The 18,607-nt window shown below is 39.0% G+C and overlaps 1 protein-coding gene across 1 annotated transcript in view; it reads right to left on the bottom strand.

The window, feature by feature from the left end:
- The window catches only part of fbn1 (fibrillin 1), a 90,196-nt gene that overhangs the window by 9,742 nt on the left and 61,847 nt on the right, over nucleotides 1-18,607 (bottom strand). Inside the window, exons 45-59 of the mRNA XM_042492016.2 lie at nucleotides 17,367-17,492; nucleotides 16,398-16,514; nucleotides 16,185-16,310; nucleotides 14,803-14,922; nucleotides 13,945-14,070; nucleotides 9,786-9,938; nucleotides 9,625-9,684; nucleotides 9,411-9,530; nucleotides 7,461-7,580; nucleotides 7,249-7,371; nucleotides 6,572-6,703; nucleotides 5,822-5,947; nucleotides 4,705-4,911; nucleotides 1,839-1,964; nucleotides 1,471-1,593 (exon numbers count right to left, since the gene is read on the bottom strand). Of these exons, the coding sequence (XP_042347950.1) occupies nucleotides 1,471-1,593; nucleotides 1,839-1,964; nucleotides 4,705-4,911; nucleotides 5,822-5,947; nucleotides 6,572-6,703; nucleotides 7,249-7,371; nucleotides 7,461-7,580; nucleotides 9,411-9,530; nucleotides 9,625-9,684; nucleotides 9,786-9,938; nucleotides 13,945-14,070; nucleotides 14,803-14,922; nucleotides 16,185-16,310; nucleotides 16,398-16,514; nucleotides 17,367-17,492 (1,905 nt within the window). The remainder of the gene's footprint in view (nucleotides 1-1,470; nucleotides 1,594-1,838; nucleotides 1,965-4,704; nucleotides 4,912-5,821; nucleotides 5,948-6,571; nucleotides 6,704-7,248; nucleotides 7,372-7,460; nucleotides 7,581-9,410; nucleotides 9,531-9,624; nucleotides 9,685-9,785; nucleotides 9,939-13,944; nucleotides 14,071-14,802; nucleotides 14,923-16,184; nucleotides 16,311-16,397; nucleotides 16,515-17,366; nucleotides 17,493-18,607) is intronic.

The raw sequence follows: 18,607 nt of genomic DNA, 5'->3' as shown, positions 1-18,607 counted from the left end.
CCAAAAGTATGTCACTGAACTCAAGTGATCTGAGTAGCTCTGGGCTTAAATGTTCAGTATGTGGGATTTAGTTGGATATATTGGCAGAAACTGAATATAATATGTTTTCCTTAGTGTATAATCACCTTAAAATAAGAATCATTGTGATTTTGTTATCTTAGAGTGAGCTGTTTACATTCACACAGGGAGCAGGTCGCCATCTACGGAGATCCTGAAGTCCCAGATATGGAGCGTGACTTTTTTTTTAAAAAACGTAATACTGCTTTATTAAGCATTTTAACAAGTTTAAATCACCAGGCCCTCTGTTTTAGAGAGAAAGAGACCCATAAAGAGATTTTGCTTCTGGCAAAAATCTCCTAAATGTTTGGGTCTAAAGTTATCATAAAGAGGAGGAAACCTTTGCGGAGTTGGCTCCTGGTAGAAAAACCCTGAAAGTCCAGACCAGAACTAAGGTGATCACACATTAGCAGGTCCCTGACTTGCGTGCCGTCTGCAACGAGCGAAATAAAAATACTGATTTGCAACACAAAACTGTTTTATTCTGTGCTTTTACAGTTTTTAATCACCTGGTCTCTGTTTTTAAGAGGAAGAGATCTCTGAAGATGATTCAACACTGAAGGAAATAAAACCTGGAGAAGTTTCAGCTGGTTACAATATAATCTTCAGTAGGCATGTTTACATTAACACTCAAAATGAGCAAACTGAAACTGCAAATATAAAATACGCCTAATGGAAACATGTCAATTTCGAAAAAAAAAATCCCATTCATCGCAAAAAAGTTTTTAAACGCACATGAGGTGGTATTTCAGGCAGTTTGAAAAAGCCACATTTTGCAAAACTGCAATGGAAACACTTTTTTCGCTTTTATAGGTAACGTGGCGCTTCGACTATATTTTTGTCGGCAGGAACTGGCTCCCTCAGGCATGATGCGGCAGGCACTAAAAGAGGTGTTACTGAATCACATAACTCTTCAAAAGTTGAGCCGAATCATCCGGAATATTTGAGTTCACAGTTCCGATGTGAAATCGTGTACTATCACCTCCCAGAAATCCCTCATACGTGGCCGATCCCACATTAGGGGCTTGCCTTTCCATTATCGCCCCTATGACACACCTATGTCACCTTCAATCAGAAATAACGACGGCTCATGCGGTGACTGCAGTAGAAATAAACGTGCTAATGTTTTGAACATCCATCGCTATGCTTCTTGGAATATTATCGCAAGAGGAGAAGACACATTACATCACTCAATGGAAACACATACATCTCGTCATTTTGTTTTTTATCGATATTTCGAAAATATCGCTTAAGTTTTGTGCAAATCTGTAATGGAAACCCACCTGCGGCTAGATACCACTAAATCCCTCTGACTTGTACACACTTCACCTTTAACACGGGCTACTCTTGACTATGTAGAGGTTATGTTTTGCGGTGAGTGTGTGTGTGTGTGTGTGTGTGTGTGTGAGTCACCTCTGCAGCTCTTTCCATCTTCTTGCATGACGTATCCACGGGGGCAGGAGCAGAGGTAGCTTCCCTCTGTGTTCTTACAGATGAAGTTACAAGGCTTTGGTGCCTGTATGCACTCATCAACATCTAGACGGAGAAGGAGAGGGTGATGGTAAGACAGCGAGAGAGAGAGTTTGATCCTGTAGCAATAAATTCCAAAAGGGAAGATGATGAGACAGACAGACTTTGGCTGCATTTTTAAGGGGAGTGTGTGGGCAGTCCACCCACGTAGTTTGGGTTCTTTACTAGACAGCAGGAATGAAAATGGGAGGTAGGCATGGTAGGAAAGGAGTCCATAAAGTGTAAGTGCTTGAGTTGAAGTTAAACCTTACCCACACACTGTGTGTTACTGATGTCATGAGTGTAGCCAGGATTGCAGGTGCAGCGGTAGGAGCCCAGACTGTTAATACACTGACCATTCTTGCACAAGTTGCCCATCACACGACACTCATCGATATCTGGACGGAAACAAGAAAAGTAATTTCCGCATTAACCACTCAAATGCTTGAGTGAGAATAACAATGTATGCTCAAAGTCTGGGTTCCTTTCAGCAAATCATTTTACCCAGAACTGGATTTTAAAAGTGAATATCAGACATTGGTATGGTAGTCCAGATCTGTCTTTGTCTCAGGACCACTTTCTGCAGGTCTCAGTCTCATCTTGGAATCAACCATAGCTTTACTAGAAATGGGTATGAGTACTTGAGTACTTGCTTGGATGTCAGTATTCATTCAACGTATGGAGTAAATAATGTTGAGGCGCCTTATGAGCAGAAACCATTTTAAAAACATTGCCTCTTGTTATTTTATGCAAAAAAAGATCAAATTTTATGACTGTTTGCTTGATGTCCTCAGGGTTTGATTTGCTGATATCATAGCTAATAAATGCAATGCTTTCCGGCCAGTTTTAAATCTTGGATGTTGCAGCTTCCATGAAAACAAAGACAGGTTTTCAAAATGATTCCAGCTTTTTACTGAAAGTTACTGAAATGAAGAGAAACCAGTGGTTGCTCAGCAGGTTGTAAGAATTAAACATGTAAAGTGCTAATGGCTTCGGGGCTGAATCATTCAACACTGCCAGTATGGCCATTTTAATAATTTTAGATTTAATATATAGTTTTGCCCCCCCCACCTCATGTTAGCTCAATTCATGAAAAACAACAATTTTTATCCAAACACGGTCAGAGAAAGATCGACAGGGATTCTCAGTTCACAGGGATTTTTAACCAGAGTTCCTACAGCATGAGGAAAGTTAGATTTAAGACTTTTAGGACTTTTTTTAATGCCACTCGAAATGGAATTTAAGACAAATTTTACAATAAGCCAAACTGAAGAAAGAAACATGAAGTGATATCAATTACTTCGAGTCAGGAACAATTTTGCCCAAATGTTTACTTAAATATAAAACATGACTGTATTGATCCAGTTAGATGATCTGTGTCAAATGCTGAATTTTTTAAAAACTGTCTAGAGTGAAACACAAGCAAAAAAGTGAACATATGTTATCACATGTGTGTTTATTTCTTCAAAAAGGCATTTTTCTTTGGATTGGATGTTGTAATGGTATATGGGTGTTGATGGCTTCCCTGTCCTGATCTGTGTGACGTTGAATTCGGCAAATTACCTTTAAAAAATGGATAATACCAATTGCTGAGATTATGCAAAGCAACGTCAGAAAAAGTGATTTTTAAATATGCTACTTCCAATGACTTAGCATTTTGAAGACTTCTGAAAGACGAATTTACAACATTTTAATACCAATTAAGGCCTCATTTATAGGTGAAGGAATTGAATACCTTTTAATTTTTTTTTCAAGGATCTGTGAGAACCCTGTTTATACTTCACTCCCAAAGTGAAAATTTTTATATCAATTGCTAATCCCATTTTACATTTATTTCTAGACAAAACTATTTTCCTTGCATGCTTTCAGTGAACGGAGAATCCAAAAACAAAGGAAATTCTGGATGAATTTATGTCATGAGGGCCGCATTTCACAACAGTAAAACTATGAGCTGAACGCTGAAACTATGAAATATCAAAAATCCACACAATTAAACTAACTACTTAACTGATAGGGGCAGTGGTAGACCAGCATCTCCTGTGTTCAGTAAGTTAAAATTGTTATTTTTATCTGGCTTTGAAGAGAATATAGATAAATAATGTCCAGTTCAGTTCCCTGTTGGAAAGGGCTGTGTGTTTGGGAAGTACTGAGCATAAGGCTGGATAAATGACTCGGTTGCTATACCAAATGGCTCTCAGATGCCAATCACTATTACATATTCTGGTCTTCTCTCTTACTAATTCCTTTCCGGCAGGATGTTCACACAGTTTTGCAGAGACTTTTCTGGCTGGACATTTAAACTACAGACCCTATATTTGGATGCCGAGCATATTGACAATGTGACCTCTGATGATAAGATATATCTAAGCGCTGCCTGCAGGAGAGTGGCTAAAACCAGCAATTCCCACAGTGGATAACTGGACTAACATTACATACTGTATGACATATTTAAGATGGAAAGGATTACTTTTACAATTAGACTGCAACAGGATAAGTTCTTAAAAAGATGGGAAAATTGGATGGAGTGCATAACACCTGTGACGTTCATCATTTGTTTAAAACAGATTTATTTTAGTTTATTTTGTATTTATTTAAAAAAAAAAAATTAATCTAATTTAAGGTTCTCACATACTTGTTTGCAAACTGACTAAAGTAGCATGAAGACAAACCACAACATCTTGGTTTTATTTATGAAGTTTGTTTTTTGTTTTGTTTTAAAAAAAATCTATATCTGTACTGTAGATTACTTTACTGGTCCTTTTTGGCTTCAGTATTTTTTATTTAAATTCTTTTTTGTAGTATCTCCTGATGTATCTGTAATTTACAGAAGGTTTGGAGAGTTAAGGCTATTAAGCCGTATAAGGACTATCTCTTTGAATCTTGTCAAAACTAAATAAAAAGAGAATTAAAAAAAAAAGACTGGATAAATGAGACTTGGATTACACTGCACCAGTTGTGTTAAAGTTTATATTGTAGTTAAAAGCTGACCCCTATGGCTTCAATTTAGCAATATTTTTCCTCTGTTTTTAGATTCTTTGTTTTCATCACAATTTATCATAACATAAGTTATTGATATACAAATGGTCACTATGAGGGTCAAGTATTTCTTTAATATACACCTCTGCAACAGTAAGATACCTTTGCCATCAGTGGTGAACCCAGGTCCCAGAGGACACATCTTCTTGTACTGCGTGGTCCCGGGCAGCGGGCAGAGCTCACAGTTGGTGCCCCAGCCTCTGCCTCCATTACAGCAACACTCTGACTTGGTCACCATGTTCCTGTTACTAGAAGTCATCTGACACAGAGTGGTCAGAACTTCAGTGAAACAGAAGCCTTCGCGGTTATCTGGAGGGTGGGAGATACAGAAAAAGGTAACACGAGAGTGAGACAAACAGACAGACAGACAAACAAAGTGGTGGACCCGAGGAAAGCAGACCAAACCACCCAGACAGGACCCAGTCTCAGAGAACCAGACGCAAACAGATAACCCACACTGCTCTATCACTACTGTCTGTAAGGAGGAAGATAGCCATAGGACCACAGAACTAATGAAATCTCTCCCTGGTGGGGTTTCTCACTGAGTTCAGCACATCATGTCTGTCCAGGAGTATATATTTAGATTAGGGAGGAAGGCTCTGAAAGGACTTCCTTGCCTCTATCTTGACAGTAACAGACGGATGGTTTTTAACGAGACAGCGTCATGGAATGTTTCAGTCTTCATTGAAATGAAATATGACTTTTTCACTTTATTAGCCAATATTCGATAGCATAAAACATCTCTATATAAATATAAATCCCATAAAATCAGTACGTTTTTATCCTCCTGGATAAAAAGCATTTGGCTATGTTAGATTCTAAAATAATAAAATTGTGGGTGATTTCGAGATAAGGAGAAATATATATTTTGATGTTCATCAAGTCTCAGTGGTTGAATCTTGTTTAATAAATTGAAAAAGGACCTCTTATACTTATCCTTATTTTCTGTCATACATAGTGTTACAGTTTTGAATTTCCATATTTAACATTCATCTTTACGGCTTAAGTTCCTACAAGCTGACTTAACACTAGAAGCCCCTTCTTAACAAATGAGGATAAGCCAAATTAAAGATGCCATGAGGACACAACAGATCTTGATTTTTTTTTTTTTTAAACGGACACTAAACTGAAAAATAAGAGTGAAAGCACCATAATTTTGACCACTGTGAAAACAAACATTCTGTTAGAGAAACAAGAACATTGCCAACAATGTACGTACCGATACATTCAGTTTGTGTCGGGTTAGCGATGAATCCTTGGTCACATCTGCAGCGGTAGCTTCCAACTGTGTTCTCACAGCGGCCGTTCTTACAGATACCTGGTTTGGCTGTACATTCATTCAGATCTAACACACACACACACAACATTAGGATTATAATAGACATATTTGTTACACAAGATTTTGTTTTATGTCAGACTTTGTTAAATTAAGCTACAGTGGAAGCTAATTGCATACTCTTTAGGCCTTTGACAGGGTTTATTCTAATTTTATTCTGTGTTATGAATACCTGCATATATAAAGTAATACATTCTTTTAATTGTGTTGGTTTCTTGTGGTTTAAATAACAACTTATTGGCAAAGGGAGGATTTAAAAAATAGACTAAATACTTGGTCAAAAATTTGAATATTCACCATTATGGGTTTTTAAAAGTGAACCCTGATGTTTGATTATATTTTATTGACTGAAGAGGCTGATTGCTCGTTTGTATTTGATTTTTATTGTGTCCTCCAGAACTTGATTTGTCTCTGATGGCTCCATTTTATGACATCTCCACCAATTACAAAGACAGCATGAGAGGGGGTTAACAACTCCCAAGATTAAATCCAAACTACATAACTAGCTTTATAAATTGTTACACAAAAGTCGATGAGTAACAAAAATGATTTATTCCATGCAAAGTGCAGCCAAGATCTAAGGCCATAAACAAAAGTGATGGTTCATTATTTCTTGCACTATGATTATCTCACCCATGCAACCGTCTCCGCCGGGTTGCCGTGTGTATCCAGGGGAACAGATGCACATGTATGTACCAATCAGGTTCTTGCAGGTCATTCCTCTGCTGGCACAGTCATCAACACCGTCTTCACACTCATTCTGGTCTGGAAAATAAACAGTATGCTAAGAGTAAGAGGCTGCACAAATATGAAGAAATATATGTGTGATACACGTGTGTGTTCAGGCTGCAATGACACCAGTGATGTAACACAGACACACTGCAGCCCTCCAGAGTTTAATGCAACCGCCTAATCCAACACAAAGCTCTGTAGCGCTAACAGGCGTGCAGTGGGAGGGCTGGTGGTCTGTTTGGAGATCTAATGTAAACAGTGACGCGATAGACACTGACAAGTTCCTCCTGTCTCAACGCTTCCCTCCAAATACAACCGTTGCCATGGTGCACGAGCTATCTGAGAGAACGGAGGTGTAAACAGTGACTCGGCCGGCTACAGTTTCCAAAGATTGTTTTAAGTTCGTCCGAGACAGAGAACTCTTGAGGATTTCACAGAGATAGTGCGTTATGTAACTTTATGGATGGGGCCAAATTGTCTCTATGAGGTACTTCGTTTATTTTCAACCAACACTTTCCACTTAATGGACCACGACTGAGAGAGCGGAGTGTTACGAGTGAGTCATTTGGCTGCAGTACCTTTACACATCCTCCTGTCCTCGCGCAGCACATAGCCGGTGGGACATTTACACTCGTACGAGCCCACCACATTAACACAACGGAAGGCACACAGTAGAGGATTCTGGGAGCACTCGTTGATGTCTAGACAAAGAACAGAAGGCAACATGTTGCATTAAGGGACAATAAAGACTGCATGATTGTAGTGAGAGTGCAGACATAATTTGACGTACCTTCACAGGTCATCATCGGCCCAGGCTCAAAGCCGTCATCACATGCACATTCGAAGCCACCGATGACGTTAGTGCATGTGCCGTTGCCACAGGGATTGCCAATCTCACACTCATTAGTGTCTGTATTGAAGAATAAACCCCATTAAGCAAATTAGTGTTGGATTATTCATTAGAATAAATCAGCGGTTCTATTTACATGCACACTGATACTCAAATATTTTTTTAGAATATGACAATATATTGAATGTGATGCAGGTAATGTAAAAAGCACTGAACTTCAACAGACAACTGTGCTCCCACAGATACGCACTACCACAGATACGCACTTTACTCATAGTAAAACTGAGGCAAAACTAAAGGCAAAGGCAAATTTGCCTTACCTGGGATAGCGAAGGAATGGCCCACCTTGCTCTACTTCTGACTGGCTCACCCTGACACTCTTACCGTAATCCAAACCAATCCTACTGCTCTTGCCTAAACCTAACCAATATAACCAACAAAGGCAACAAGTCATAGCCAATTATAGGGAGAGTGGTGTAGGTTATTCCTTCCTATCTAGGATTCACAATATTGCAAACAGGAGGGCTGGGAGGTGAACTTACCGTCCTCCTACTGCCAACATTGGGTGAAACTAAAAAGATGACCCTGGAATGTAACAATAATCAATAGATACACTGCTCTTTAAGGATGTAAAAACATATATGCACCAAAGCAGTTTTTGTTTTGTTAGCTTTTGTCTTTTGGTTTGTTATTCTGTTGCAACTGACATGTCGATGTCAGAAATATATGTGTTAATGAAGATTTAAGTGGGAAAAAAAAGAAACTGAATAGATGCAGCTGGGTTTACTGTATATACAATTTAAAACTAAGATCAGCATAGTGAGGTGGCTGGCTCGACTGCAGTGTTTTAAACTGGACTGGAGTTTGAAACAAGAGAGTGGAGCAGGCACAGTTGCCCTTTATATGGGTACAGTCTGCAAAATCACAAAAAAATGGGCTGCACGTGAACGCCTGCATAGGGGTGTGTGCAGAACATAGCGGAGGATATTGGTGGATGACAACATTTACGTCATAAAGACCATAGGTGGCTCTTGGGTGCACACAGACACAGAAATTATAAAATGGCACTTATAACAATTTGTAGCATTTTCTGATTAAGCATTGTGGGTCATGCTGATAGTCTTCTGCTTTTAGGAGTTTGTGTGGAGCACATTCAGAATATGCTCTCCAACCATGCTCTGCGCGTTATGCGAATCTGTGCGAATAAGCTCTGTGCGTTGTTGTATACAAACAAACTCACAAACAGTCTGCAAGGTTGTGGGGCTGAGATGCATGCTCAAAGGAAAAGTTCACATTTCTGTGGCTGCTTGTTAAGATGGGTGTTTTTTTTTTGTTTTGTTTGCTTGTGTGGTTGTTTTCTGGTTTAACTTGCCTAATTTTGGTTTGATTTTGTTTTATTTTTTATTTTTGGTGTTTGTTTCTGACTGGGGATCTGTTTATATCTATATAAGTTATGCTTGTGTACAAAAGTCAATATGTTTTGAATTATGCCAAAATGAATAAAAAATGTAAATGACAAAAAAAAAGAAGATGGTTGAAGGAATGAACGAGGAGGGCCGTGTTCGCATGTTCAAACAAGTTTGCCACCGGTAGAAAACTTAATAAAAAATTTAAAAAAATTAAATCCTGGCACAAGTGAGCTGTTCCACTTGTTGTTTCCATTTTCTGACATAATAAATGATGTGTTAAGGCACTTTAATTGGAGTATGCATGACTGTATGTAAACAAGAATATTAGTGGAATTTTTATTTAGCCATGTAAACAGCTTAGTAGGAATATTGTCATTTTCAGAATAGGGGCAAAAACCTAAATATTTTGTGCATGTAAACACAGTCTGTGAGAGTATGACAGAGAAGGAGAGAGAAAAGAGAAGATAAAGAGTAAACTGGCCTTCACACTTGAATTTACTATAGTCCAGACGATATCCCATGGGACATTCACAGCGGAAAGAGCCGTCTATGTTGATGCACTGGCCATTGATGCAAGGGTCATTGAGGCATTCATCAATATCTGCATTAAAAAACATCAACGTCAAATGAATTGCTTTCCACAACAACAATAGAGATGCAGGACAGTGAAGATTTAGTGTTAATAACACACATACCTTTTGGGCCGTCATCTCCCCGTGTGTATCCCAAATCAGGACAGAGAGTGGGATAAGCCTCTGGAACCATAAGATGTGAGAAGTCATGAATACCATTAGATGACACACATCATTTCATGCATTTTGTGTTTTCCTACATGTGTGTGTAAAAGTGCACGCACCCTCTCCGCTGGTGGGGCAGATTTCACAGGGGTCTCCCCAGCCTTGACCTGGCATCCCTGTGCAGCAGCACTCTGCCTTGGAAGTGTTCTGAGGCCTTGGAGCTTGGCAGCGGCCATTTTCAAACTTGGTATAGCAGTAGTTCACACGGACATCTAAGAGTTAACACACACACACACACACACACACATATACACAGAAGACAAATGTAGTGAAAAATTAGAGACTTAAGGAAACCACGAGGAAGAAGCAGAGGGAGAAATGGAAGCACAACATGTGCCAGTTCTTTGTTGCTTATCCAGTCACTTTTAGTTTGTCTTAAAGGAGTATCATTTTGGGAAATTTGCTTTTTTTCTGGTCTTATATAAAATCTCATGAGAAAATTGATACCACTCTCATGTCTTTCTGTTAAACATGAGGCCACAGCCAACAGGTAGTTCGCTTAGCTTTGCATAAAGACTGGACACAGAAAAACAGCTAGCCTGGCTCTTTGCATGATATTCGATTTTTTGCCGATATCTTATGTGTCAATATATAACGCCTCATTTGGGCAATAACCGATACCTATATGGATCTATCCACTTTTTTCCTCATCTGATTTTAGTAATCATCAAGTCTCTTCTGTGGTGGTATTAACATCATATTATGCATACTCTTATCGTGATGGCCCACCAGCAGATGGAGACATAGAATATGATGGTTTCCATATTTCATTTTAAAACCAGTATCTGCCGATACCGATGATATTATCCCGCATCCCAATCTGGCCCTGTCCAACAGTCAAAAATAGTCTGCTTATCAGTGACTCTCAATCTCACTAATTAACACTAATTATATCTAGTTTGTTCAATGTCTTAAAAAACAAGTTTTTATACTTCCTCAGCACATAGCCCCGCATAAAAATACAACTTGTTAAAAACTATAGAGTGGCGCAGGAATTAATTTGTATTTTCCCACTCCCAGTAGCTTCGTCTTAAAGTCAATAGTTTTTTGGACAGGGGTTTTGTTTAGAAAGCTGAAATAAAGTCTGTGGTTTACACAAGCGTTTCACATTATGCTCTTTGATATAAAATGTGTCAGTAAATACCCTACTCTTGAATTTTGAAGCCTTTATGTGTCTTAAAAAGATGGTTGCTAACAAGTGACTATTGAGACCACAGAAAAACAGCCCCAGAATTTTTAATCAAGTAAACATTATTTTCTTAGCCTTTATTGATATTAAGATAGCAGAGAACCATGAGGAAAGATACGGGGGGGTGGCGTGTAACATCGGTCCCTGGCTGGAATCATACTTAGAATATTGGTATAACAGTATATGATATGTGTTTTAACCACTAGGCCACAAGTCCCCAATCAATGATGTGTTTTGAATTAAAATGTTGCAGTGGTTTTGAAAATTTTCATAATCATGACCATTAAATATGTCGCCACCACCCTCACCACCATCAGCTTTATGTCACCGCTGTCAGACCGTTTGTTGGCCAAGTGTTTATTAATTCCAAATCTTAATTTTTCAAACTAATATTCCTGCCTTTTATGATTTTTTTTCCATTATTAAATTATATCTCTGATTTCAAAAACAGACATAAGCTTGAAATTTTAGGGGACCACAAGAAAGCGCAATTTCTGAACATTTGTATCATGTATCAGTGTACAAAACACAAAATGAAAATGACATATGCACATGCAGATGGACATGTGCATGCACTCATACACACTTGCACAACAGCTGCGCACAGAGCGCTGTAAATCTCTTTTGCGGAAAGGCTGACAAATCAGTTTCATGGAGGAGAGTAACATGACGCTCTTTGACATTTTCCTCGTAGCACCAGGTGTTCATGTATGTGATCCTTGCCTCCGAGCCAGGTGTGTGTGATCTATGGTGGTCAGAAAGCTTATTTGTGTTGAGTTCAGTGAAGGCCGGTGCTAGCAGGAGAGCGCGGCCATATGCTTCTCATTACAACTAAGTGCCTGCCGAGTCCAGGAGGAACAAGAGCCCTCAGAAACAGAGAGAGAGTGAGAGATAGAGACGCTGGCAAGCGCAGATGATTCAGGGTAATTATCCAACCTCTGTCCTCACTACACATACTTAATAGATTATAGATTAGATTACTTATTTTCCATCACTGCTGCAGCAGGAAGCCACGGCTTGACTACAAGTAAGGGTGTGATGAAGGGACAAAATAGCAGCATGCAATTAAAATTAATGCATTCTGTGCGGACCTCAATCGATAGCGGACAACACTATTTATTATGTAAAAAAAAACAACAACATTCTATTAGGGTTATACTCAAGAAATACCCAAGTTAAGAAAATTATTACAAAACTTCCCCAGCAAAAATTACCTGTGTTGCTGGAGTAACTAGTGACAGTAATGAAATAACTAAATAAACGTAGTTGTAATCAGTCACAGGTACTGAGAAAAAAAATGTAACTAAATTACAGTTACTATCAAAATGGTGATTATAAAGGGGTTACATATAAAAAATAATTTTTTTTCTGGTAAAAAAGTTTATGTGCTGAATAAAACATTCATTCTGTTTTTTTGTTTTATATCCCTTTTTCCTTAGAAATCCTTCTTTTAGCATATTTTGAGACAAATTTGAGCACAACATTTATGCACTTCCATTTTCGGTCTTTTCAGCTTAACTGCCCTGTTTAAAACATTTGTTAGGAGGTAATCAAAAAGTTATCAAATGTAATAAGTTACATTACTTTGCTGAAGTAATCAAAATAGCTACATCACTTATTACATTTTTTAACAGGGTAACTTGTAATCTTTAACCTATTACATTTCAAAAGTTAGCCTCTCAACACTGGTTGTAGACTCTTACTTGTTTTAAAGGAACAGAGTGGCGCAAGAATGACGTTTTTTTGTAGACCAACGCAAGTTAGCGTTGCCCTGGTTCCTTCTTCAAAAAGCCAATGAGATTTTTTTTCCCATTGGATTTAGGATTTAGGAGACAAGCTACTTGCTACATGACATTCTATGATCGAAAAGGGGCAGGGAGAAGACATCTTATTTAACAGCCCCTTTCTCAAAACTACATCAACAAATAGAAATAGATGGTCTCTCCATTATTTAACAGTCAATTTACAGAAAAATGAGAGTTAAAAATTAAAAGTCATACACAGCAACTCACCATCAATCAAAAAAAAAAAAAAAACCTGGCAACTTCATATTATCTAATTATTTTCTCCTTATACATATTTTTTAACTGAAAGATATAGATATTACTCTTTAAATCATTCTCTAAAGAATTCCAATTTGACACAACATACTGAAATTCACATTTGTTTTAAAATAGTTCATGCATATTGATGTTTAAAATGAAATTTCCTTCTATGATACTCATCATCTGAACTAAAAACCAATCATTTTCAGATAATACTCTCTTTGCCCAAAACATAACTAACAAAATCTGTAATTCAATTAGATCTTTAAGTTTCAGTAATTTCCCTAATGAATCACAACTGTCTAACTGTCTTGCATGTCTGTTTTTAATAAGTACACACAAAAAACCCACAAATGATTTTCAATCCTGTTGTTATCATGATTTGTTCACTGTCTTCATGCCTATCACGATTTGTAATAAAAACAGGGGTTTTCTCAGTGGGACAGGGTTTGTCCTTCTCAAAAAACCTTGATCTCTTTTACTGCCCATGTTGCTCACCCTCCACCCTGCTCCTCCTGTTTATCCCCACAACGCTCAGCCGAGCTCTCCTGACACCGGAGAGAAAAAGTGAAATGCAAACTGTAAACTGCCTCGCTGAACTGATGATGTCATCACTTCAGTGTTTGGAGGGGGAACTCCCTAACAGAGGACTCAGCGCGCCCCCACCCAACCCAAAAACACACATATGTACATAAACACACACACACACATACACACACAAGTGAGGAAATGGAAAAGTGATCTGTTCAGAGCCACCCTTGGCCTTGTTGAGGCAGCAGCAGCAGAACCAGCTGGAACACAGTGTGCTATCATGAGAGAGCAGGAAAAGTCGAACACCACTGACTGCTGCTTTGTCTCCACCAGCACTCAGAGACAGACTATACAGACACACTGGTATTTACACTTTGCACTTTAAACTTCATGCATAAGATAGTTTCAAAGCCTCTTTTCCTCTCTTTCTCAAACGCCCACACACACAATTACCGAAACATCTGCGTCCGGAGGCAGAGATCTGGAAGCCCTCTGGACACAAGCAGGTGAAGCTTCCTTCGGTGTTGGAGCAGGTTCCAAGTGAGCAGATCTCAGGCAATTGGGAGCACTCATCAATATCTGACACACAAAGAGGAGAGGCATCAAACACTTTACCAAACTTACAAATCAAATCCATCAAATCCCAATACGTACCATCAGAATTTCACCCTGCAGTGTTCACTGACATCTAATTTTTCAACCTACTGTCATAGCTGCAAGGATGAAGTCATACCAGTACGTCATGGACTATCCAAATGTGATAAAACAGAATATAATCTCACTAATGGAAAGCTGGATAAAGGCGTATTATAGCCTTCATGTCACGTGTTCGTTCATCTCAGTACGCAGCTGATGCTGTTACTGATGCTGAGAAGTCTGTTCCTCCCTGCTTCCAGGAACAGAGCACAAAGCAGGAATGTGTTGAAGTCTGCCGAATATCTCTTCATCAGCCCCACTGTATAAACAACCCAAAGTGTTCTGGCTTGGGCCCACTCCCACGTGTGAAAGGGAGACGAGGGGTGTTTTGTAGCAGCAAAGCAATTTAAGAGAGCAAGGGGCGAAAATCAGTTTATTCTCTTCTCGATCACCTCCGCAGAGCTGCAATCTGTGTGTGTGTGTGTGTGTACAGTATATCTATGTGTGTATGTGTGTGTGTGTTGCACGTCAGCAGGTGTTCTCGTCATTGCCTGAGGTGAGATTCAACCAGCCAATGCAGATATTTCATAACTTAATAAATGACTATTTTTATTTCTTGTGTTGTTGTTTTATATTTATGACCATGACGCACAAAAAGACTTTATGCCGCCGTACCTTCACAGGTTTCCTCATGGACAAAGTAGCCAGGTGGGCAGATACACCTGTAAGAGCCATCCAGATTCAGACAGGTTCCTGCACCACATGTGCCCGGATTTACTGCACATTCATTAATATCTGTGGAAAAAAGGAACACACAAAAGATACCCTGTAAAACATACACTCAGATAATCACAAACCAGTATTACAGCCTAGTGGTTGTATGCCTCCCAGAACCATGCAGACATCAGCATCTGTCCAGACTCATATGTAGCCAGAATAGTTGAAAATGCTTCACATGTTGCTGCAAAGAAACTACAAATTCTAAAATGTGGATGCTTCACACACATCTTTTACCCAGCATCACATAAGATCTATATCAGGCATGTCAAACTGGTCCACAGGGGGGCCGGTGTGGCTGCAGGTTTTGTTTCCAACCAAGTAGCAGCACACCAGACTTGACTCATTTAATCAACTGATCTCCGTCTTCAGACAGTTGATTGGTCAAACTGTGTGCTCTTGGTTGGTTGGCACAAAAACCTGCAGCCACACCGGCCCCCCTGTGGACCAGTTTGACATGCCTGATCTATATAATCAGCACAGTTCCAAGATGGGAACCCTACATTAGTGCCATCAATTCAGTATAAAACCCAATGTTTCCCCTCCTATACTTTCAGTAAGAGCCTGAAAAGTATTTTGCAGAACATTATGATGTCACTGTGACGTTAACGTTTGACCTCTTGGATATAAAATTTCATCAGTTCATCATCTTATTCTATTAGACATTCGTGTGAAATTTTGTCATTATCAGCTGATGAATTCTTGAGTTATGGCCAAAAACATTTTTTTGTGAGGTCAAACTGACCATTGACCACCAAATTCTAATCTGTTTATTCTTGAGTCGGAGTGGACATTTTTGCCAAATTTGATGAAACTCCCTGAAGGCCTTCTGACGATATTGCATTTGCGAGAGTGAGATAGACATATGGTCACAGTGACATTGAACTTTGACCATCAAATCTAATGAGTTCATCATTGAGTCCAACTGGATGTTTGTGCCAAATATTAAGAAACTCCCTCCAGGTGTTCTTGAGATATTGTGTTCACCAGAATGGAACGGATGCTAGGGTCACCTTGCACTTGAGCTTTGACCACCAAAATCAAATCAGTTCATCACTGAGTCCAAATAAACATGAGTAAATTTTTTTTTAAATCCATCAAGGTGCCACCAAATTCTAATCAGTTCACTCGTGAGTCCAACTGGATGTTTGTACCAAATTTGAAGAAATTCTATTATGGCCTTCTTGAGATATAACATTGGGATGGAAAGCCAGAAAACCTTGTGCCTCTAGCTATTGCTAGCAAAGAGGAATAAAGGTAAAAAAATGATGTTGTCTTACCTGCACACAGTCTGCCGTCCAAAGTGAGCTCATAGCCATCTTGGCAAACACAGAAGAAGTTGCCCACGGTGTTGATGCACTGGCCGTTTCGACACAAGCCCCTCTGCGTCACACACTCATCGACATCTGATCAAAGCACAGACACAACAACAATCACATAAAGACTAAAACGCTTTCTCTATTCTATTAACTCACATCCACAAACGCACGTACCGATGCAGTCACCGTTGTGGGAGTTCTGGAAGCCGGGGTAGCAGAGACAGTTGTAGGAGCCCACTGTGTTCTTACAAGTCCCGTTGCCACACGGCTGTCTCTCGCACTCGTCAACATCTGAAACACCAGGGCATCATCACAGTGTCACCTCAGACAGCACTCATATTTCTCACCCGCAGAGTGAGCTTTAGCAACAATTAAGACAGATGCAGACCGTTTAGGGATCTTATTATTGGCTACACTTGCAGCGCACATTAGGTGTGATGTTTTGTGTATCACAGGCAAAAACAAGACAGTTTACATTAGTTCTGGGATAATTTCTTCTACTTTTGGACAAGCACAGCTTTGTGACACTTCAGAAGTTTGTCTAATATGGGTCAGTTAACATCTACAGTCCACAGTAGGGTAAGTAAGGAACAAAGTTAATAAGCAACCGCCAGCTGGTACTGGTAAAATAAATGCCAACAAGGTGATCAAGACCCCAAAAAAGAAGACCCGATGATACAAAGTGGCCAATATGCAGTTTGGCTAATGTACTCTTCAAAGATAATTCTAAATTAACAGGTAATACTGGTGTAAAAATAGGGACTTATTGGTGGTGTTATTATTAAAATAATGTCCTGTTAAAACAAAAAAGAAAGAAAATGTCGGTATGCTGTGCTGTATGATGTGTACTAATCTGATTTTCCTGTAAATCAGTTAATAATATTTTAAAACTATAGTAACTTTATGACCCATTTCTGTGTAAAATGGTACACCTCAGAGCAAATGTCTATGGAATATGGACCACCTGGGTGCTGCTCTCATCCCTGGTGTGGCCAGTTTCACTGATTATTATGGTGGAAGTGTTGTGTTTCAGCAGCCACTGCACGAACAGTCTGCATCTGTTACATCTTCAATGCAGCCACATCATAACACTGCAGAGATGTGGAAGAAAAACCAGTACCAACAGGCACCAGCCCAGCTTACCGACACACATTGACTGGTCCCGTGTTGTTTTGAAGCCATTGGGGCAGATGCAGCGATAGCTCCCCAGCGTGTCAATGCACTGACCAGGACTGCATATGCCAGGATTCTCAATGCATTCATTACGGTCTGAAAAAGAAGACAAAAAATTGTTAGTGAGTCAAACCACAAAACCCGACACTGCACAGTGGTGAAATATACTACTATGCTATTGTTTGGGGATATCAAAACAATCCAGGCCTTAACTTTGTTGCATAATGGCACAACAATGTTGCATGATACAAGAATAACCTCACTGTAATTTATTTAAAGTGAAAAATATGTTCTTAAATATTTAATATAATATAAATCTATATTTTTTTCAAATTACTGTTTTATTAATCACTATTTTTTTCCACACATAAGGTCATCATTATCTCTGCTTCAGTTTTCTCTCTCGGGAGTCTGACTATTTTGTTTTTAGGACTTGCAGGAAAAGCAGGAAGCAAAACAGGATGTTGATTTAACATTTTGCTTATCGGTGAAGACTCTCCAGTCTGACAGCGACGTGTTTCAGATATACAGCAGCACATGTTCAACAGCTCAACACATGCTTCACATTCTCTCTTCCTTAAAAGCAAGCCCACCATGAAGAATTCCTCCTCAGTCCCAACTGTCATTGCGCTGCCTCTGGAGCTTCATCTTTGGCATACGACTGGCAAGAATGTGCAGTTCAAAGAGTTTCATATGACTAGGTTTGATACAATACTTTGGGGAGGCACGAAAGCATAGACCACAGGAAGATCCACAGGTATCACACACTTAAATGTAATGCTTTTTAAGACAATCTTGAACCAAAAAAGACTCTTTTTTTTAATTTAAGCATTTCTGGTAAGTATGAAGGAAGGCAGGGTAGGTGGTAGGTTTAAAGATTTGTAACCTTCTTGCAGAAGAGCTCGACTTATTTTGACAAAAAGAAATTAAAACATGGATAAATAAAATTAGATCAAATTTTGTGGCAATTTAGACCTCAGAAATTCAAAGACTGTTTACTTACTTTAAATTCCTAATATTTATACAGCTGAACTAAAGACATTTTCAGATTTTTTAAAGGAATTGCACACACTCTGCAGACACCACCAGGTGAAAACATGCACGAGTAAATTTTGAGATTTTGGGTTATTTTGCGTTCATCGCATGTCTTTTTTCAGACAAGTAAAAGAATATGCCCAGAATTCACATTAAGGTGTTTATTTTGGTTCAGA

The sequence above is a fragment of the Plectropomus leopardus genome, chromosome 1 (assembly GCF_026936395.1).
Source record: "Plectropomus leopardus strain MGB_pleo_1.0 chromosome 1, ASM2693639v1, whole genome shotgun sequence".
Lineage (NCBI taxonomy): Eukaryota > Metazoa > Chordata > Actinopteri > Perciformes > Serranidae > Plectropomus > Plectropomus leopardus.
Note: the sequence above shows the minus strand (reverse complement) of the source record. Positions and strands in the feature narration are given on the sequence as shown.